This window comes from Ursus maritimus, unplaced genomic scaffold, assembly GCF_017311325.1.
Source record: "Ursus maritimus isolate PB19 unplaced genomic scaffold, ASM1731132v1 scaffold_26, whole genome shotgun sequence".
Lineage (NCBI taxonomy): Eukaryota > Metazoa > Chordata > Mammalia > Carnivora > Ursidae > Ursus > Ursus maritimus.
The window spans coordinates 32,514,396-32,537,738 of NW_024425119.1; the positions used below are offsets into that span (position 1 = coordinate 32,514,396).

Sequence of the window (23,343 nt, forward strand, 5' to 3'; positions counted from 1 at the left end):
GTTTGCTTGTGGTGAATTCTGAACCAGTTGGTCAGATCCCAATAATTTGTTTATTGAATGTTCTAGATGTTACTGAGGTACAGGTGCCAGTCACATGTTTAGAAAAAAAATAAACAAACAGGAGACTAATTTCCCCAGAGCTTCTAGAAATTCATCCATTCTCTTATTTAAAAATCATTAAGCACCTATTGTGCTCCAGACTGCTTGACAGCTAGCTGGGAGATTATGGACACAGCCACCTGTTCCAAATATTTGCAGTCTCTTGGAACAGACAATCGTATCAAGAATCACAGAAGGTGTGCTAAGTATCATAAGCTGTGTGAGGAGTTGTGAGAACACAAATAGGACCAACTAAAGCTAGGAGGGGTGAGAGGTGGCTTCCTGAAGGAATTAACTATGGCTGAGTCATAAAGGACTGTTTGTGTTTTGATAGGATGAGAAAAATGAGATGGTGATTCCAGAAAGGGGAAAAACATGTTGCAAAGGCTTGGGGACATGAAGGCCTGACCTGTTTGAGGGACTATTAAATAGTTAAGCATGACAACACTGGGTGCTTTGGGAGACATAATGAGAGATGGACAGAAAAGAATTTTGAATAAAGCAGGTAATGTTTTCCTCAGGATTATGTAGGCAAATATTTTTGTTTCAAATGGAAATGAAGATTTGATGCTTCTAACATTTTTCTAAAACATTTTTAAATGTATCCAAATTTTCTTTGACTTATAAAGCAGCACAATGTAAAATAATTTCTTTTTCTTGTAGTTTCTGAGGAAGATAAAGGATTTGGACCAATTTTTGAAGAGCAGCCAATCAATACCATTTATCCAGAGGAATCACCAGAAGGAAAAGTTTCACTAAACTGTAGGGCACGAGCCAGCCCTTTCCCAGTTTACAAGTAACGTACCTCACTGCTCTGTTCACAATGGACTGTTAGACTAGATTATAGCTGAGCATCTGTGACCCTGTACTGATAGAGAAAGCTATAATATAAGGTTGTTAACAAAATAGAGGGCTATTAACAAAAATATTGGCATATAAGTTATTAAAACAGAGTTGTTTAATGCCCAAGTTGATAATAAGTTTTCTTAAATATGTACAAATAATCCACTTCCTATTTCCTGCATAGATAATGCTAATGCCATTTGATATTAGCCACTTAAAAATTGTCAAATGGTGATCATGCTATTAAGCATATACAAGGTTATATGAAAATCATGCACATTTAAATATACACATTTGAGGGTAAAATGTTCTTATATGCATCAACCTGGATAACTCATATTTACATATTATAGATAATATTCCTATATCAACTACATTTAGAGAGGCTACATACATAATTCTAGAAAGCACCACTTTTTTTCAGTGGTCTCAGATCTATATTCCAGGCAATGCACCAAATTTCTTAAAATTAGATAATCTATTCCTATTTATGTTATAAAAAATAACTTTGTAAAAGGTAACAATGGGTTTTTCTGCTTTGGATGGTTCAGAAGAGTATACTGACAATTTCTAGTCTGATACAAAGAATAAGATTAAAAAATTAAACAAACCAATGGATTTGAATTTCACCTGTGAAATGGTTCCATGAAGGCAAAGCAAGTGATTGATGGGGAAATTGGGGCTCTAGTGTGTTAATGTCAGCTAACTTAATTGAAGGTTGTCATTCAGCAAGACTGATTTTCATAGTATTTTTTTCTCAATAAAAAACAACTTTCTATTGTTATCAAAAGTTATCAAATTTAATCCTAATCAAACTCATTTTATCTCGAGTTCAAGAGACTCTCATGGATCTCTGGGCTAAATTACAAAATTATTCTTAAAATAAAATATGAATTTAGATACAAAAGCACCATCCCTTTGAAATTATTTTTATTGTTTCAATTTCGTGCATGGGAGTGCAAAATAAGTAGCTATTTCATAAATTATAAGTAACACATTTATTTTGAAAATATTTGGTGGGCTAGACTTGTTTCTACCCTTAAGCCACACATAATGGGAGTTTATATACATAGTTACGGATGTGGAATAGTATAACTAATAGGTCTGTAGAGGAGATCTAATCCAAGCACATAATTTTGTAGGAGAGGAAGCTGAATCTTGAATAAGTAAATTGACTTGCTCCAGAGTTAGTAAATCACAGATCCAGGGCTGAAACACAGGTTTTATGACTTTCAAAGAAACATATAATTTTTTCAGTATGTATCTATCTAGATAGGTTGATAACATCTCAAAAGCTATTTCAGTGATCTCAAAAGCTATTTCAGTGATGCTTATTTGTGACACCTTGTCCTTGACATTCATACGTGGAAACAGCAAATCAGTCTACAGCCTGGAATGGAGGCAGCAAAACAGAAAAGACTTTTTCTCAGATAGTGTTCTAGAAATGTGTGCTTCTTGCTGTGTCTACCTGACCCCTACCCCACAGGCACATTAGGAAGCAAAGTTTTGCATAACTAAAATTTTATACACATTGATTAGCAACTCCCTTTTCCCCCTTCTCTCCAGTCCCTGACAACCACCATTCTATTCTTTGCTTCTATAGTTTGACTATTTTAGATACCTCATATAAGTGCTCTCATATTAAGTGTTCTTATCAACATTTAAAACATAAAATAAGGAGCCAAAGCTTTGCTTGACAACTACATTCACTAACTCCCTCTCATAGGTTGCACCAGCACTGAGTCCCCAGGATGAGTGTGGCCTGCATATCTACACATTAAAGTAGAGACCTGGAAAGGAGAAGTAGATGTTTAATTCTGTTATGAAGGCAGTCTGCATTTGACAGGGGGGAAAAAAAGGCAAAGAATTCAGCTCATGTTGCAGCTTGTCTGATGAAAAAGAACATTTGAAGTTTTAAAAATTCACTTAATATTCAGAACAAGCCATACTAACCTTGGTAATCATGCAATCTGTCATTCACACAGTAGTTTTATATTTATGGCATGTTCTATGGTAATTTCTTATTCATGGCAACACCCGGAAAGGTACAGCAGGGAACTTTACCTTCTACTTATCAGCCTTAAAGCTTTCATTATCTTGTTTTGACCCTCAAAATAATAAGAATGCTAATAAAATTGCATTTAAAACTGTCTGAAAGGAGTTACAACAATGGTGTACATTCCTGAAAATAAAGTAAACCAGTAAACTTACCCAAACACAGCAAAACTTAATCATTATATGACATCAAAGGCAGACTCAAATCCACTGAAGAAGAGTTAATGCAATAAACAAAAATTTGGAGTCATTGTAATGGGGAAAAGCAACAACGACAGCAATTGGTATTGCTCAATAGGGAAACCCATCGCCTTGGCGAATGCTAAGCAACTTGACATTGGATTGTTCAAGCAGAGCCAATATTGCCATCAAGTGGGGGGAGGGGGAAGATATACTCATTGGGTTGGAATTTGATAGATTTATGCAAAAGCAGTTTCCTGTTTGCTTTTAAATTACCTCCTACATTATAAATATTAAAACTAAAAATGTTCCAGTAATTTGATTTAATAAAAGATATTCTAAAATCATTAGGCTTTTTTGGGTGAGATTCTAACCCTAATCAGAAGTGTGCAAGGCCATGAACCATGAGGCCACAGCCCACTATTGGATCATGGCTCTTGCCTATGACACAGCTAAAGACATGAATCATATAACAGAATGAGTATGTATAATGCACAGATGGTCAGCTTAATTGAAAACTATTTTCTACACTTATTCTTCTCATCATCTCACCAAGAAAGTTAGAGTCCTGTTTTTAGCCTATTTATTTATAACACAATCCCTCTAAATACACCTGCAAGAGTATATTGGTGGCTTGGAAACAAAAGATCCAATTGATTTTTACAATTTTCAAATTGTGTGATCGACCTCTAGCGGTCAGAGTGTGACATTTACTGAGTAGAACCCTGATTTCAATGAGTTTTATTGAAAATTTATTTTGATATTTAGAATTGGGTATTGATATTTTGTATTTTACTTTTGTTAGAGTAGTGCTTTTAATATTTTATGCAACACATCTGGATATGCATGAATCTAACTAGTACATAGAAGGTTGTTATTTATAATCTATGTGTATCTGCTAAGAAACCAATTAATGTAGTAAAATTCAAAGAAATATTTGTCCTTTCGAATCCTTCATGAAAAAAGAGAACACAGCTCATGCACCTGAACATTCACCTTTCTGTGCCTGAACTAAATTATAAATCATGAGCCCAGAGGCACACAACTGTATGGTGTGAAGAAATACCACACTGAGTCATCTACTTAATCATCTGATTTCACATGGAGCTGTATCCATGTTCTTAGAATGATATCAGGCCATTATGCTGTTTGCAGGCCTCATGACCTTTGGTATGACATTTGCTTTTCTTTCTCATAGATGGAGAATGAATAATGGGGATATTGATCTGACAAGTGATCGGTACAGTATGGTAGGTGGAAACCTTGTTATCAACAACCCTGACAAACAGAAAGATGCTGGAATATATTACTGCTTAGCATCAAATAACTATGGGATGGTCAGAAGCACAGAAGCAACCCTGAGCTTTGGATGTAAGTAACTGTAACTTTAACAAGGTCAAGTGTGTCTAGGTGAAGTAAAAATTAAATATTATCATAAGAGTTCAACAAGAAGAAAAATCAAGATGAAAAGAAAATGAGAGAAAAGATCCATAGATGGAGTGGGTCTTATATGATCAGTGGGCCTTAACTGTGTGGAGAAAAAATTTCAAGAGAGCAAAGCGTCATGAGGGATATTGGAAAATAAACTAAGGCCATGTTCTGAGGGATCTTGATTAACTAGCATCAGTGAAAGTGCTAAGCCATGCATTCTCTCTCTCTTTTTCTTTTTCTTTTTTTTTTTTATTATGACATTACAGTTGTATTCTCTAAAGCTCAACTCTACTTGACAGAATCTTACTCCATAGTATGTGATTTACATTATTAGGAGTAAATTAAACTAACTAAATTATTTTAACTTTAAATTAAATTAAAATTTCTCCTTATGGAGGCTGTCATAAAAAAATCTTTTCAGAAACCTTGTGCTAAACTTAAAGTTAGAAGCTATTCTACAAGAAGAGTTGTGCATTGAAAGAGGAGTTGGACTAGATGATCTCCAGTATGCGATTTTATAAGTCAGCGCTTAAATCTTTTGCAAAATGGATTATAGGATGAAAATGATGTTTTAAGAGGACCCATGTGGCAGTGATTACCAGCAGGGAGTGAAGAGTCAGATTTCATTAATGTGGTGACAATGGGAATGTAAATAATAAACAATTCTTGAAAATAATAGATTACTTTGCACTGAAGAAAAAAAGGCCCTAAATATTTTTTTAAAGGAAAGTTGAGTCAAAGGGCAAAAACATTCTGCTCTCTTTAAAAATGGAATGGGAGCAAGTAAAACCAATTTCAAGGTTGGGAGGAAGCACTGAAATGACGGCTTCACATGCAGAGGTTATGATGACATTAAGTTATTGTGGAAATGTCAACTAAGTAGTTGAAGATAGGGCTGGCATTCAAGTGAAGCATCAAGATTAGAGATGTAGATCTGAAGGGCTCTCTGCAAAAAGGTAACAATTAGGATGATGACATTTCAGAGGTATAAATATATTGAGAGAAGTAAAAATATGATTTTATAATTTAGTACTGATGACAGAGAAGAAATAGGCGATGAGGCAGGGTTGAAAGAGAATGAGCACAAGTAAAACAAATGAAGAATCAAATAGTAGAGTATCATGAAGCCAAGCAAAATGTGACTTCTAAATACACAGAAAAGTATGAAGGAAATGAGACTAAGGAAAACTCCGAATTTGAAAATGGGAAAAAATTGGTGACCTTCACATCACCTCAGCTAGGATCCTACTTTTCATCCTTAGTCCTTCACCCATTGGAGTCCTCCCTCAGGAAGAGAAATGTACTTTTCAAATGAGTCTGTTCCTCCAACTCACTTCTCTTTACTTCTTTGGTAGATTCCTGGTTTTACCTGAGTCCATTGTATTTCCATATACCCTTGCTTAGATTCTTCCTAAACCTGAAGCAAAAGTTGAGGATATTGTGATTTTTAGCGTTGTCAGAATACTTATGCAGACTGCTACCAACAAGCATCTGCTGGCGTTTACCACGGAAGTCTTAAGAGTATATGCAAATGCCAGCATGTAAAAATAGAGAATTGACTTCCATAGGCTCCACCAAATCAACTGAGAAGTATCATATCCAAAAGTAAGTTAGGAGAGGAAAGATAAACTTTAATGAAAATCTCTTTCTATTGACTAGAGAGTGAATGTTTTCCTTTTTGCTTTCATAATTAGATCTTGACCCTTTCCCACCTGAGGAGCGTCCTGAGGTCCGGGTGAAAGAAGGGAAGGGAATGGTGCTTCTCTGTGATCCTCCATACCATTTTCCAGGTAAATTTAAAGTTCCTCTGTGACTATCAGCGTCTATTCAATGAATGGCTATGTTTTAATTTTCTTAACAATAATGGTTCATTTATGATTAAATAAGACTCAATATTTGCCTAACCTTGTAATGCATTGCTTATGAATGGTTAGAGACACTTCCAGCCTCTTTAGTCACTTGGCCCTAATTCCAAAGATCTGTAATCATTTTGGTTTATAAACAACATATATGTTAGATTATATCCTCATTAACATTCCTGTTACACAGGAGAAAATATGATAGATTTTTACAAATTATTTTTAAAATAGAGCAGTGCCAAGGAGTGATATATAGTCTGTCATTTCATTAAAAATATTACATCTACAATATTCCGTGAATTGTATAAATTCTAGAAAGGGATAAAGACATAATTAATTATTAATCTCTTTAGGGGCATCTAGCTGTGACAATAATCATCCAGGGGTGCCTGGGTGGCTCAGTCGTTAAGTGTCTGCCTTCGGCTCAGGGCCTGATCCCAGGGTCCTGGGATTGAGCCCTGCATCGGGCTCCTTGCTCCTCTGGGAGCCTGCTTCTTCCTCTCCCACTCCCCCTGCTTGTGTTCCCTCTCTCACTGGCGGTCTCTCTCTGTCAAATAAATAAATAAAATCTTAAAAAAAAAATCATCCAACTTAGAAAGGTGTTAAATTAAGTGTCATCTGTAACAAGATTCAACCTTTGAATACGTGTTTTCTGTTATTTGATATAGCTAAAATAAAGGCCACCAGAGTGTTAATTAAAAGATAAACACTTTATATACTTTGCTTAATTTTCACTTATTTATCAAATATCTTCTTGAAATAATATGTAAATACTACTTTTCACAATGAAAAAATGTTTTACATTCTTAGAGTTCAAATACTATATCATAAATTTGACTTTAAAGACCCCATAAAGAACAGGCTGTTATATATCATTTTGTGTGGAATACACTGATGATATATATATAGAGAGAGGTGAACAAATGTAAATATATAATGCATATCCTAAAATATATGTTATATGTCTATAATTATATGTGCACATCTATATGTATTCTATTCCAATTCTATGTATATAAATTCTGGTTGTTTATATCGAATGTCAGTAATTTTCTCTCTAATAAAACAGGAGAAAGACTATTAAATGGTAAATATAGGAGGAACATAGAATTCAAAATATTGTAACAACATTTCAATGAGAGAATAGTCTTTCTTTGAAGAACTATGGGGAAAAATTCCCTCATCTCCGTAGTATTTCACACAAAGTAAATGATCATAAATAGCCAATGACTACATTTGACTACATTCAGCACTGGATGGGCTTCATTTCATTGCTTATTCATTCAACAAATCTCTTGTGAGCACTTGTTACACAATTTTGTGTGCCAAGCACTATTTATGCCACAAGAATACCTTGGTGGGTGAAACATGAAAATCCACCTGCCGTCAGAGATTTGCTACTAGCAGAGACCGCCAATATACAAGATACATATTTAGCAGGTATAGCATGCCTAGATATTGGTGGGTAAGCACTAGGAAGAAAAGTTTATGCAGGCAAGGGGAAAGAGTAAGTGTTAAAGTGATGGCTGAACTTTTATAAGGGACAATGCTGTGAAGAAAACTTTGACTAAAGGCCTGAGGGCCATGAGGAAGCTAACAATGCAGATGTGTGAGGGAAGGACATGCCATGCAATGCAACAAAGGCATGAGACAGAACTATGGACGAAGACCAAGGAAGCCAGACTGGCTGGAATAGAGTGCATGAGATAGAAGGTAATAGGAAATGAATTTGGAGACATACAAAAGCTATATCACACAGGACCTTATAATTCATAGTAATTGCACTGACTTTAACTTGAGCGAGATTTCCTTTGGAGGGGTTTGACAAGAGGAGTCACGTGCCATTGCTTAAGTTATGGAAAGATGAGTCTGGCTACAGTTTTGAGAAAAGACTTAGGGGAAATTAATTTCTAAATGTGTAATTCAAAATAGGAATACAAAAGGAAAAAGATATAAAGACACAGTGTGGCTAGCAATCTTCATTTTATTTTTAAAATGCAGTAAGGGGGCGCCTGGGTGGCACAGCGGTTAAGCGTCTGCCTTCGGCTCAAGGCGTGATCCCGGCATTATGGGATCGAGCCCCACATCAGGCTCCTCCGCTAGGAGCCTGCTTCTTCCTCTCCCACTCCCCCTGCTGTGTTCCCTCTCTCGCTGGCTGTCTCTATCTCTGTCAAATAAATAAATAAAATCTTTAAAATAAATAAATAAATAAATAAATAAATAAATAAATAAATAAATAAATAAAATGCAGTAAGGAAGATGGGTCATGAGTTTTGGAATCATCAGACCTAGGTTAAAAATCCCACTTCTACTTACCGGTCATGAAATTCTAAGCAAGACATTTAACCGCTCTGAGTTTCATTTAGCCCATCAATGAAATAGAAGTTAGAATATTCATAAATAAATAAATAAATAAATAAATAAATAAATAAAATGCAGTAAGGAAGATGGGTCATGAGTTTTGGAATCATCAGACCTAGGTTAAAAATCCCACTTCTACTTACCGGTCATGAAATTCTAAGCAAGACATTTAACCGCTCTGAGTTTCATTTAGCCCATCAATGAAATAGAAGTTAGAATATTAATAGGCCACAAAATAATTGAGAGAGAAAGATAAATAAAGTTGCTTAGCACCATGCTTATATTCACTCAAAATATGGTAGCTTTTGGAAAATTCGCACTATTTGTCTTGGCCTACTTCCAACATTCGTTCTACAATAGCCTAGATTAGATTATGTCCTAGCTTGTTCCTAGAAAATAAAATTTTTGCTCTTGGAGAAGAATTTAATATTTAGAAGACAATATTTCCTTCCAGATGATCTTAGCTACCGCTGGCTTCTAAATGAATTTCCTGTATTTATCACCATGGATAAACGAAGATTTGTGTCTCAGACAAATGGAAATCTCTACATTGCAAATGTCGAGGCATCAGACAAAGGCAACTATTCCTGCTTTGTATCCAGCCCTTCTATTACAAAGAGTGTGTTCAGCAAATTTATCCCTCTCATTCCACTACCTGAACGTAAGTATTTTATTTGTTACACCCTGTTTTTGCAGGTTTTCTGCTTATGGAGCACTTGCAGTGATGAGAAGAAATATCCAGTGGGAAGACTAGCTGGCTACTCGGTCAGGGCAAACAGAAGATACACACTTTGAAAGTCTTGGTCATTCCTTAGTTTTTCCGATGGAGATTTATATGATAAAAGTGCCCTAAGATGGTTGAGTTTGGACTGGTTTCCTCTAGTTCAGAGTATGTATAGGGTACTGATTTATTAGCAAAATATCCATATATGATTTCTAGTGGGAATCCCTGGCCACTAGAAGCACAGAAAAAAATCTGCTTTTTTTCACGTCCAAAGTAACTTCATGAAAGAGAACAAATGATTAGATCAAAACAAACGATAGTGATTACAGAATTAGGGGAAAAAATGCAGTCGTATTATTTTGATATTTCTAAGAAACTATTTATATGAAGCAAATAAGTATATAAATTGCCTTTCTACTATAAGTAAGTAGCATAGGTGCCACATTTGTTTTTGTATTTCATAATATTCTTTTATTTGTACATTTAGATGTTTTGTTTAATTTATTATTATCATTATTATTATATTTTTATTATTATATTCAATTAGCCAACATATAGTACATCATGTTTGATGGCCACTGACAGATCTGAATGGCTTTTCCAAGAATCCAATTGAACTACATGCTTTTTTTAATGCATTCTCTTCCTAAGAGAATCAGATTTCAATATATTTGCTTACTTCACATTGTTTTTATCACAGTCGTGCTGTTACCACTCATATCAGTGAGTTCAGGCTTCTGAAGAAATGCTTGGTTTTGTTGTTCACAGACTTAGGTTTGGTTCCTGCCTCTATTACAATGGGGAAAATGTCATCATAGCACTGATTCCACTTTTCCTACTCTCTTCAATTGTGTTCATGTGCTTGGAATTCAATAAATATTTTTTGACTTTTGGCTCTTTTTTCTCTCCACAACCTTGGAAGATGCTCTCATCCACTACTTTATAGAATTACAAGGAGCCACAAACTGAGCGCTTCAGAGGGGGTGGGGGACTGGGCTAGGCCGGTGATGGGTAGTAAGGAGGGCACATATTGCGTGGTGCACTGGGTGTTATACGCAAGTAATGAATCATGGAACACTACATCAAAAACTAAGGATATACTGTATGGTGACTAACATAACAATAAAAAATTATTACATTAAAAAAAGAATTACAAGGAGCCATCACGTAAAAACTTCCTTAAGTTTCTTTCTTACTCTACCCCAGAAATTCATGTCTTCTTTTTTTTTTTTTGAAAGATTTTATTTATTTATTCAGCAGAGATAGAGACAGCCAGCGAGAGAGGGAACACAGCAGGGGGAGTGGGAGAGGAAGAAGCAGGCTCATAGTGGAGGAGCCTGATGTGGGGCTCCATCCCGTAACGCCGGGATCACGCCCTGAGCCGAAGGCAGACGCTTAACCGCTGTGCCACCCAGGCGCCCCAGAAATTCATGTCTTCTATTTATTTCTTACTGTTGTCTCTGTGGAAGAAGTGTTTCTCCTCCTGTTCTAACTAATCGCTCTAGTTGCACTGGTTCCTTTACCATTTGATTCATTTAGGGACTTAACCTATATCACTTATTTTCTGCTTTTTTTCTGAATCTTTAAACTCTCCTCTGTACTTTCCCTCTATGTATTCTTTTGTATTCAATGCAAACAATCTTGAGGACTTCTTATTTGCTAAATTCAAAGGACAATCTTCAGTTCTGATTCTGTATGAACTTTGACACTGTTCATCTCCTATGCCTCTCTTGGATGCTTCTTTCTTTTCCTAATTTTCCCAACTCCTGACTTTCCCTTATCTCCCACCTGCCTCAGTATCCTTCCCTACATCTTCCTCCTTATATTTCTCTCTATCCTTTTTCTGGATATTCTCACTAATTTATACTTTCAACAGCATTGCTATGGAGATGACTCCATATACTTATCTCCAAAACTTATCCCTTTGTTTAGGACTTAATTATATTTACCTCCTGGACTTGTCATACAGAAGTTTCTCGGGAATGTTAAGCTCAAAATGTTCCAGACACATCTGTCATCTCATCTCATCTCTAAAAACTTCTGGTGTTCTTTGTCTCATTTGGTGATACCGTCATATTTCTAACTCGGGATAGCATTTTTAATCATCAACTCCTCTCCTCCCCTCATTCTCCAGACAGCTAATCCAATGGTCCCATTAATGTAAGCACTTGGGAAGCTTGCAGAAATTTGGAATCCAGAAATAGTGATTCAGCAGGCCTGGGATGTGACCTAGGAATTTATAGGTTCAGCAAGCATCCCAGGTGATTCTGATGAATTGGATCTTTGATCTACACCTTAAGAAAACATTGACCCAAAGGGCAGTCTTGCTGATTCTGCCTCTCAAAGACAACTTGGATCAGTTCTTTCGTTTTGTTCCCACTGCTCAAGCTCCCACCTGTTTTGCATGAAGTAATGAAGTAACTGCCAACAAGGTTTTCTACTTAAACCAAAGGTGATATTCATGTTACTTCTCTTACCAAAACCCACCAGTAGCTACCTACTGGGATAATTAGCCTCAAAATGTTTAATGTCACAGTTTCAAGCCTTCTAGATAATAAGTTCAAGCTCATCTTCAACTACATATTCTCTGACATCACTTGAATTCCTAGACTTTAAAAAAATCCCCTTCATATTCCTGGAGCTTTGTCATAACATACTGTTTCCTCAGCCTGAACTGGTCTGATAAATTCACATGCTCTTCTTGCCTGAAATTCCCATAGACCCTGCATATTCAGCAGTCCTCCTTAGCTGCCACCCTTTCAGACCATTTATTTTCATTTTGGCTTGTATTTTAGGGCATGGCATATCTCCTTGTCTCTCAGCTATCATACAGTATAAAGTATATATTCACGTTGTAATTGTAAACAATGTATTTCACCTTTCTGAGCCTGTTTCTTGCCCTATAAGATTAAAAGAATAATATACCTTGCAATAGAGATGTGCTCAATAAATTCAATAAAATAACTGTAGTAATGAGCCCAGTAATATCTAATAAACACTCTTCTTTCCCTCTCTCCTTTTCTCTTTTCAACTCGTTTCACTTTTGCCTTTGTCTCCATATGCACATCTTTCTTCTATTCTCTCTCTTTTCTTGCCTGTTCTCTTTCTTTTCCACTCTCCTCTCTTCCTTTGTTTCTTCTCCCTCATTTGCTTTCTTGTTTCTCTTCCTTCCCGAGTCCCATGTATCACCTGGCACAATGTTTTATACGTTTGATGCTCTCTAAAGACAGCTTCGATTTTTTTTGTGAATTGAGTCTAATGATTACATAGCTGTCAGAATGAGCCAATATGATTGGAAATGCTTAATGAAATTTATGCTATATACATACTGTGCATAAACAAATAAATCTGTGCATTGTGTTATGATCAGATATTTTCCAGTACTTGTATAGAAAAATGCTTTGCATATTGAAGTAATTCCATAAAAGTCACAATATTAAAAAATACTCTATTTATTCTGCCTAATAATGGATGGTTGTATTTTTCTTAATATTAGGAACAACAAAACCATATCCTGCTGATATCGTAGTTCAGTTCAAGGACATATATGCACTCATGGGCCAAAATGTGACATTAGAGTGTTTTGCACTTGGCAAGTAAGTATGCTTATGTTTTTTATTAATATATGTAGAAATATATTAATTTTTGTACCATTTTAGGAAATAAATGATGTAATTCTTTAGCTATGTACTAACAAAGTAATTGACTTTGAAGTGTGGAACCTAAGCTTTTGTTATTTCCTATTTAAAGTCCTGTTCCTGATATCCGATGGCGGAAGGTCCTAGAACCAATGCCAAGTACTGCTGAGATCAGCACCTCTGGGGCTGTCCTCAAGATCTTCAATATTCAGCTAGAAGATGAAGGCACATATGAATGTGAGGCTGAGAACAATAGAGGAAAGGATAAACACCAGGCAAGAATTTATGTTCAAGGTAGACATGTTATTTCCATTTTTTTAAATAAATTGCCTCAATATCTTACTTATAGCCATTTCCATACTTGAAAAGTAAGTATATAATGAATAATAGTTTAGAAACAGTGACATATATTACATTATGCAAGAAGAGAAAATATTTATCTTATGTCTAATTAAGTCTCAAATATGACTTACAGGAGTTATGAACTTATACTATTACCATCATACTAACATCAATGGATTGGTAGTAGTATCCTTGATAATTTTCAGAAAACGCAAAGTAACTCGTATATTCCCTTCATTCTTCTTTTTTTCCAATACCTTTTTATTTGTAGAAGAAACTATGCATTATGACTTGGTCCAAGCCACTGGCTTGCAAACTTGTATATGCTTCAAAATCACCTGGAGGGCTTGTTAAAACACAGATAGCTGGTTCCCAGAGTTTCTGAGTTACAAGTTCTATTTAGGGCCCAAGATTTGTATTTTTAACAAGGTCCTAGGAATGCTACCAGACTAGGAACCAAAATTTGAGAACCACTGCTCGAAGGAAACATTTTTTTTTTTTTTTGGACACAATTTTCTTGGCACAAGTGTTTGATTGAGACACATTGAAATAAACATATATAGGAGGATAGAATTTTTTTTCAGGGAACACGTGAAACTTTTCAGACTGAAATCAGTTCTATAATGTTCCACAATATAAAACTTACAGGTCACAACCAAGTAAATGACTCAGGCTTCAATAAGACCATTCATTTAAAGATAAGCATACATTGAGTGTCTACTCAGAGGCACACACTATGACAGGAACTAGGAGAAGTAGATAGGGACATACTCTCTTGTCCTTGAGGTATTCATACTGTATTCATACTCTATTCAAAACTTCCAAATATATACAAGTATGCACAGACAAATGAACATACACTTCTACACACATGCATATGCACACACACAAACATACATAATTATAAAGAAAATTATGAGAGTGCACTATGGAAATTTACACAGGATATTGCTGAAGTGCCTGGTGAGGGGTACCTTAGCCACGCTGGGAAGATGAATGATAGGAAAAACTGGAGATATTCTTAGCCAAACTGGAATACCAGAATGAGGAGACGGCTTATGGCCCCTACCCAGAGCCCAGGCTGCTGTCTCTACAGGGATGAAGTAAGTGCTCCAGGGGCCTAGCAGATGCATCCTCACCACCATCATCTCATAGAATCCAGCAGGATTAGGCTGATTTTGCCTTCACCCTGTTTGTTTCTTTTGGCATGAAAGCCACAGCCTCTAGTCCTCCCTTATCGCCTGAACTTTAACACCCACACAGTTCGGCACGTGTCCTGCTCCATCCCCATCTCCTGCCCATCCCCAACTTCTGAAACCTTTGCACTGTGCTTTCTATAACCCACAGTCTGCTATCGTCACAATCCCCTATATTCTCAACTTCTACGTAACTGCTACTCTGAACTTCTCACCCTAACTAGAACGTGGTTCTCCCTTAAAGACACTGCTTCCTCTCAAGCAGTGGCTAATTTTTCTTTCACAGCTCTCATCCCCTTTGACTTGTAATATAACTGCTCTTCTTGCTCCTTACATCATTTCTAGACTATCTTCCTTTTTTCCTTTAAACATCCGGTTAACAGTCTATCTGGACAACGCCCCTTGTTTAAAGTTTTTACTCTTGGCAGGTCTTACAAACTAGAACACTACTCTTGGCATTCTTAGTGACATCAAAATCAACTTAGTCTAGGACTATTTTTTTAGTAGTTTTGCCTCTCAGGTCTATGGAACTCCTCTTCTCTGATGATCTTTTTTCAGTCTACCTCAGCAGCCCACTCCCACAGTCACACTTTAGACCTCATTGTTACCAAAAAGTATAATCCCTTTAGAATTTCAATCTCACACATTTCTTTCACTACCCACTAGCTCCTATCTTTCCAGTTCATTCTCTCTAATACCCTGCAACTCTACCAGGAACTATGATCAATTAATCTAACAATGGTTTAACTCTCTTTCACATCCCTAAATCTGTGGTCAGTCATTATTATTCCCCTGACCACCCTCCCAGTGCACTCACCACTCTCTACCATGCTTTACTACCTTTATAAAAGGCTAACCCTGGAAAAATCTAGCTCTCTGCCTAGCAGTGCCTGAACCCAGGAACTTAAGTATGACTTGAGAGAAACACTAGTATGCTGATCACTTCATTTTAAATTAGTGATCACTAACTTCAGGTGGGTCCTTAGTGTTGCCTGGTAATTGTACTACATTTCCCAAGGTCCACTTAGGTCCACGTATCCCACTCTCTTAGATGATCTTCTCATGCTTTCACAATTTCCTTAACACCTCCTCCTCCAACCTTATGCTAAGCTGATAACTTGCCTTCTTCTTTGACAGAGATAATGAAAGATCAAATTAGAACTTCCACAAACTCCCACCTCACATCTAACCAGTACTGGCATCTTTACCCCTATCTCTTATTGCTATGGATTCAGCTGTTGTCTGAAGCCAACACCTCCACTATGTGTTTGATTTTACCCTCCTACTTCCTTAAGGCTGTTGTTCCCGCAATTCCCTCTCCCTACAGCAAAAGCAATCTTTTTTCTTCACTGGATCATTCCCATCAGTGTATAGTGGCTCTTGTTCTTCCTTCTTAACTCTGGCTACTGCTCCATTTCCCTTCTTTTTGTCTCTCCTAAAAGGTAATACAAATATTAACAGACTCGTCTATACTTTCTAAAAATGTTGTTTTCAATTTTTCTTCTTTTTTAGATGCACTCTTACTTAATAATTTTCATCCCCACTTCTCTGCTGGAATCTTTCTTTTCATGACCACCAATAACATCATGTTGCTGGAGTGGATGGCCACTTCTGAGCTGTATCTTACTTGATCCAACAGCAGCAGTCACCACCATGGACCCTGCCCTCCTCCACCATTCACCCTCTGTGCTTGGTATCTGGAAACTACAGTTTGCTAACATCCTTGTACACCACTTGCATTCTCCTCCTCACTCCTTGTCCTTTGAACATGAGAGCAATCAGGATTTGTCTCTGAAAGTCTTTTCGATTTCATTCATAACCTTCAAGATTTCATTGATCATCAAGGCTTTAATTAGGCTCTACACCCTGAAAATTCTGACCCAGACACCTCCCCTGAACTCCAGACTTGTGTATTCAGTACACCAACAAAATTCACTTGATACATATCAAGTACGCATGGATGGCCTCCTTAAGTGAGGAAAATTCTGGTTAGACTCTTACATTTGTTAAATAAAGCTGTAACTTCACCAGGTTCCTATAGCTTACAGATCTGTTTTTATTCATACATATTAAGAAAACTGCATTCCAGGTTCTTAGCAGAGTGCTAAACTGTCTAATATCTAATCTATCAATTAACATAACATTCTTATCAATATTTAATTTTATAACTACATGTTATAAAAATGTAATGATAAGTGAAAATATACTAAATCAGATTATAGTACTATAAATATATATATATATATACATATAACATTGATGGGGTTCCGTGAGATCATAAAATTGTTTTATGTTGTTTTTTATTTATATGCATTAAATACTTTCTATAAGTTATGTATATTATTTTGTCATAAAATGTATACATCAAAATTTTCTTTTTCAAAGAAAATAAAATACTCCCTCCACTCAGGATTCTCTCCTCCTACCTCCTTCTTTACTTTATATTAACTTGTTGCTTACATTTCTTTAAACTACTTAACTTAATCAAAAAGATTATCACATTGTTCATTTGCTTACTCTCCAGAAAGGTATTTTCTTTTGGGAAATACCTAGCATTTTTCTTTAGGTACCAGAAGATCAGGTCATCGATTTCACTCAAGCATAGGTTTCAGCAATTGTAGCTACTGTATAATCAAGCCTTTTTTCTAATCCTACAGTAAGATGTGGCAATGGTGGCTAGCTGAAAGTTACATTGAAAGGAGGATACCTGAGGGAGTGGAAAAAAATATGATTCTTCATTCTAAAAGGGGAGACATAATGTCACGGTCAATGAAGACATCATTCTGTAAAATCTTAATTATCATTTTGGAAGATTTAAGTTATAAGAAAAAGATCAATTACTTTAGTGTTATTCATGAATTAGCTCTCTAACAAAACATGGTTCACAAAGAAACATAATTATGAATTGAGTTATAGTTACTTCATATTGAGACAGTGTAGGATAAAGTCTACCTGCAGACCTATGGAAATACAATTTCAAAGGATCTAACACTGATTTTATGGCATATATGGTATCTAGTGTATTCTCCAGAAGGTCAACTAAATGTAATATTTGTATTCTTGAGATTATTATGAGTGTTGAGATTTGCGTTTGACATTTACAACGTTCTTTACTTTTCAGCATTTCCCGAGTGGGTAGAACACATCAATGACACAGAAGTGGATATAGGAAGTGATCTCTACTGGCCTTGTGTGGCCACAGGGAAGCCCATCCCGACAATCCGATGGCTGAAAAATGGATATGCGGTATGTATGTTCCGTTGTTTTGCAGTTCTGGAGTCCATGTTCAGGCAACATTTCCAGTGGTCCTGGGATAAATTTAGCAAGAGAGTCAACAGAGTAAGGGTATTTGGGCCCTGAAATAAAAAAGTCTTCTAAAAAAGGGCAAACAAGAAAGTGAGCATAAAGTATCTTCTTTCATCTTAATCAACTTTCTGCAATCTTATGTCTACCTTCTTTCTCTTTCTCTCTCCTTATTTTTCCCTTTGTTCCACATTTTACCCTTCTTCCTATTCATCCATCTCTACTACCTGATATTGTCCTCTTTTTTTTGCCACTGTTTCCCTGACCCCACAGAAACAGAGGTAAGAGGGAAGGTTCTACCTTTAGCCCTGGGGACAAGTAGCAGCAGTGGGGCCTTTCTCCACCTTCCCTCTTTAATCTCCCAGCTGGGCCACGAGGGAAAAAGTGGACTCTCAGCTCTGTAGGATGAATAGAACAAGAGCCACTGGGCATGGTAAGTGGGTTTTGCTTTCCCATGCCATGAAAAGCTTACCCCATTTGTCTTACTTAACAGTGGGGGCAAAATAATGTATCTAAATGAAAAGTCGAACAAGCCCAAACCTAAATAAAACATGTATATTAAAGTTTATCAAGGAAATGTATTTTACTTTGTGTTCTTTTCAGTATCATAAAGGGGAATTGAGACTGTATGATGTGACTTTTGAAAATGCTGGCATGTACCAGTGCATAGCTGAAAACACACATGGAGCCATTTATGCAAATGCGGAGTTGAAGATCTTGGGTCAGTATCATTTCTAGTTTCTGTTAATGTTCAGCAAGAAAGCAGTGCACTCAACAATGGTCATAGGATTTCTGTAGATCATATTTTATTATTTCTTGAATTGCTAAAGTTAAAAACTTTCAAAATGGCGTTTGGAACAGGATGATATTATTGGTTTATTTTCTTTCTTTCATTAGAGAACAGCAAATAAGTTAGAGGCAATATGGAGTACAATAATCTTAAAAAATTTTTTAAGCAAACTTTACACATGTCAGTTTTTCTCTTTCAGTGTTGTTGTCTCCTGTGTCTGGGATGTTAAATATTGCCTGAAAATCACATTGTAATGATTGATGCTTCTACAACGTATATGACCCAGGCTCAGATGGATCTTGAGCACTTGCTAGTTTTAGCAGTCTTTGGATCTCATGCCCGGCAACTGCCATTTGAAATCTTTAGGACATTCCTCAAGCTCTTTACCCCACCCTGACTCCTACTTTGGTACTGCTTTCTTACTCCTCCATGAAAATTAAAACCCTTTGAAATAAAATATTTCAGTTTCCCATCCCTCATTCAAAAGTATCTAAATCTTTACTACACTTGCCCTTTCATATTCTCCATCCAGAGGAATAAGTATCTGTCCTTTCCAAAAACAGGCATAACTCATATTATTTCACTTCACAAATATTCCGTTTTTACAAACTGAAGGTTGGTGCCAACACTGCCTGAAGCAAACCTATACGTGCTGTAGTTCCAACAGCATTTGCGTACTTTGTGTCTCTGTGTCACCATATTTCAAACATTTTCATTATATTATATTTGGTATGTTGATCTGTGATCATTGGTCTTTGATGTTACTATTGTAATTGTTTTCAGTCGCCATGAACCACACTCATATAAGACAGTGAACTTAATAACTGTGTGTGTTCTGATTGCCCCACCAACTGGCCTTTCCCCCAAATCTCTTCCTCACATCGGGCCCCCTATTCTCTGAGACACAACAATATTGAAATTAGGCCAATGGCCTCTAAGTGTTCAAGTGAAAGAAAGAGTCAGACATCTCTTACTCTCACACAACAGCTAGAAATGATTAAGCTAGTGAGGAAAGAATATCAAAAGCTGAGAGAGGCTGAAAGCTAGACCTCTAGTGCTAACCGGTTAGCCAAGTTGTGAATGCAAACGTAAAGTTCTTGAAATTAAAAGTGCTACTCCCGTGAACACATGAATGATAGGAAAGCAGAACAGCCTCATTGCTGATATGGAGACAGTTTAGTGGTCTGAAGAGATCAGACCAGCCACAATATTCCCTTAAATCGGAGCTTAATCCAGGGCAAGGCTCTAACGCTTCAATTCTGTGAAGGCAGAGAGAGGTGCGGAAGCTGCAGAAGAAAAGTGTGAAGCTAGCAGAGGTGGGTTCATGAGGTTTAAGGAAAGAAACCGTCTCTATACCATCACAAAGCAAAGCGAAGCAGCAACGGCTGTGTAGAAGTTGCAGCAAGTTACCCGGAAGATCGAGCTGAGGTAATGAAGGTGGTTACACTAAACAGACTTTCAATGTAGTTAAAATGCCCTATCGTGGAAGAAGATGCCATCTAAGATTTTAAGAGCTAGAGAAGAGGGGTAAATGCCTGGTTTCCCAGCTTCACAGAACAGGCTAACATTCTTCTTGTGGGCTAAGGCAGCTGGTGACTTTAAGTTGAAGCCAAGGCTCATTTGCCATTCTGAAAATCATAGGGCCATTAAGAATTACACTACATCTAATCTGCCTGGGTTCTGAATGTTTCGTTGCCGTCCAACAAAGCCTGGGTGACAGCACATATGTTGACAACATGGCTTACGGAGTATTTTAAGCCCTCTGTTGAGAAATACTGCTCAAGAAAAAATGAGATTTCTTTCAAAATATTCCTGCTCCTTGACATGGCTCCTGGTCACCCAAGAACTCTGACGGAGATGTACACGAGATGAATGTTGTTTCATGCCTGCTAACAACATTCATTCTGCAGCCCATGGATCAAGGAGCAGTTTTGACTTTCAAGTTTTATTTTTTAAGAACTATATTTCATAAATCTCTAGGTGTCACAGATGGTGAATTTTTTAATGCATCTGAGCAAAGTAAGTGGAGAAACTTCTGAAAATGAGTCACTATTCTAAACACCATTAAGAACATTCATGATTCATGGGAAGATGTCAAAATATCAACATAGACAGGAGTTTGGAAGTTGATTCCAACCCTTATGGATGACTTTGAGGGGTTCAAGATTTCAGTGGAGGAAGCAACTGTAGATATGGTGGAAATAGCAAGAGAACTAGAATTAGAAGTGGAGCTTGAGGATGTGACTGAATTGCTACAATCTTATAATACTTGAGTGGATGAAGAGTTGCTTCTTATGGATGAGCAAAGAAAGTGGCTTTTTGAGATAAAATCTACTCTTGGTGAAGATGCTGGTGAAATTAGTTGATCAACTTACTTGATAAAACAGCCATAGGGTCTGAGAGGATTAACTCTAATTTTAAAAGAAGTTCAACTGTGGATAGAATGCTATCAAACAACATCACATGCTACAGAGAAATCTTTCATGAAAGGAAGACTCAATCAATGGGAAAAACTCCGATGTCATCTTTTTTTAAGAAATTGCCACAGACGCCCCAACTTTCAGCAACTATCACTCTGATCCGTCAGCAGCCATCAGCATGGAGGCAAGATCCTCTACCAGCAAAAAGATTGTGACTAGCTGAAAGTTTGTATGATGATTAACACTTTTTAGCAATGAAGTATTTTTAAATTAAGGTATGTACATTGTTTTGGGGGCATAATGCCACTGCACACTTAATAGACTGTATAGTATAGTGTAAACATAACTTTTATATGTACTGGTAAGCAAAAAAAAACTCATTTTACTCACTTATCATGATATTTGTTTTATTGGGGTGGTCTGGAACCTAACCTGCAATATCTCTGAGGTGTGCCTGTAATCCCTTTACCTCTACCCTATAGTCATTTCTTCTCACTTACCTTACTTGATATGAACAGGTATCTCTTCTCCGTGTGCATACATGTGTTCATATTTCTCATGCTGCCTCTTCCTCATGTTTTATTCTTGAATTCTTTGCACCTTTGTCTTTAGTGACTCCATGCTTTTATACCTCCCAGATTATTTCTTCTCAATCACTTTCATTTTCTCCTCTTTACCCCTTCCTCTGCTCAGTTAGAAATCTTGCCCTCTCCCAGAGTGTCTTCTATGGTTCCATTCTATTCTCTTCCTCCCCTTTTCATATATTCTATATTATTAGTCCTAAATTATTACTATTTTCAAATTTTTAAAAACCCTGGATAATTTCTTCTTCTCCTCCCATTAACTATCAATGATTCTTTAATTTATATCACTGGCCCAGATTTTTATCCATAGCTTCAAGCTCAACATAAAGATTCCTAATAGAAATTTTCATCTGGTAATCTCACAGATAACCCAAACTTAGTGTGTCTGAAGCTAAATTCATTATCTCTCACCCACATCCACATAAGCTCCTGAAAAATTCTGTCCTATAGAATGACACAATTCACTGCATCCTTTCTTCCTATTATATCTACTAAATTTCTCAATGTTACTCTATAAATCTCACATTCTCCTTACTTTGATTACAACTACTTTAATTAAGGTCTTAATGTATTATGTCCTTTTCATTTTATTTGAAGTAGCTGTCATCAGCTTTAGTCATATGAATCTAGGTAGCCAGGCTTTCTCTTTTACAACCAAAAAGATTACCAGAAAGACAAAGCAGTGACTCAGTATGGCCTATTTTATTATTGCTACACCAAAGGGAAATTCTTTAGAACATTGTTGTCACTGCAAATTGAGTGACGCTAAGAGAATATGAAAGGAAATGAGATAATTGCAAGAAAGTATTAAAGAAAATTACCTTTAAAAAGAGTTGAGGCTGGGACACCTGGTAAGCTCAGTTGGTTAAGTGTCTGACTTGATTTTGGCTCAGGTCATGATCTCAGGGTCATAAGATTGAGCCCCATGTCAGGCTCTGCACTGAATAGGGAGTCTGCTTAAGATTCTCTCCCCTACTCCCTCTGCCCCTCCCTGCAAGCTCTCACTCTCTCTCTAAAAAAAATAAAAATAAAAATAAAAATAAAAAAAGTTGAGGCCTTCTTAATTTTAATTTTCTCTTCCTCTCATTATAATGCTGAGGATCAAATTTCATTTATTCCCCCTAAAGTAAAAATTCCTTGCTACTATATTTAATCTAGTTTATTTGGGTATCTAGCAAACATTCAGTTTAGGCTTCATACCATATTACTGTGGTATGAAGTGCAATAAAATCATTTTGACTCATACAAGATATGAGGTAAATTTAAATGCTTTCCCAAATGTTAACTTTCTATTTTTTGTAAAAATGTGTTTATCATCATACATTACAAAATTATATGAAGATTCAACAGCTTAGGCTGAACAATCTCTCCATATCCAAGCACAAAATCTTGTAATAAGTTAATGACTATTATTTTAATAGTTAAATAGCATTTTCAGCCTGAGAGCAATGTTTCTGGGCATCTTTACATTTGTTTCCATCTATTTTTGTTTATTACCTTTAGAAATAGCGCTTCTCT

At 36.4% G+C, this 23,343-nt stretch overlaps 1 protein-coding gene across 1 annotated transcript in view; it reads left to right on the plus strand.

Annotated features, from left to right (window-relative positions):
- The first annotated feature begins 537 nt into the window (after nt 1-537).
- Nucleotides 538-23,343, plus strand: part of CNTN1 (contactin 1) — a 148,177-nt gene continuing 125,371 nt past the window's right edge. The window contains exons 1-9 of the mRNA XM_008704710.1: nt 538-604; nt 763-895; nt 4,376-4,548; nt 6,303-6,398; nt 9,283-9,489; nt 13,049-13,148; nt 13,303-13,484; nt 17,850-17,974; nt 18,635-18,752. Coding sequence (XP_008702932.1) covers nt 538-604; nt 763-895; nt 4,376-4,548; nt 6,303-6,398; nt 9,283-9,489; nt 13,049-13,148; nt 13,303-13,484; nt 17,850-17,974; nt 18,635-18,752 — 1,201 coding nt within the window. The remainder of the gene's footprint in view (nt 605-762; nt 896-4,375; nt 4,549-6,302; nt 6,399-9,282; nt 9,490-13,048; nt 13,149-13,302; nt 13,485-17,849; nt 17,975-18,634; nt 18,753-23,343) is intronic.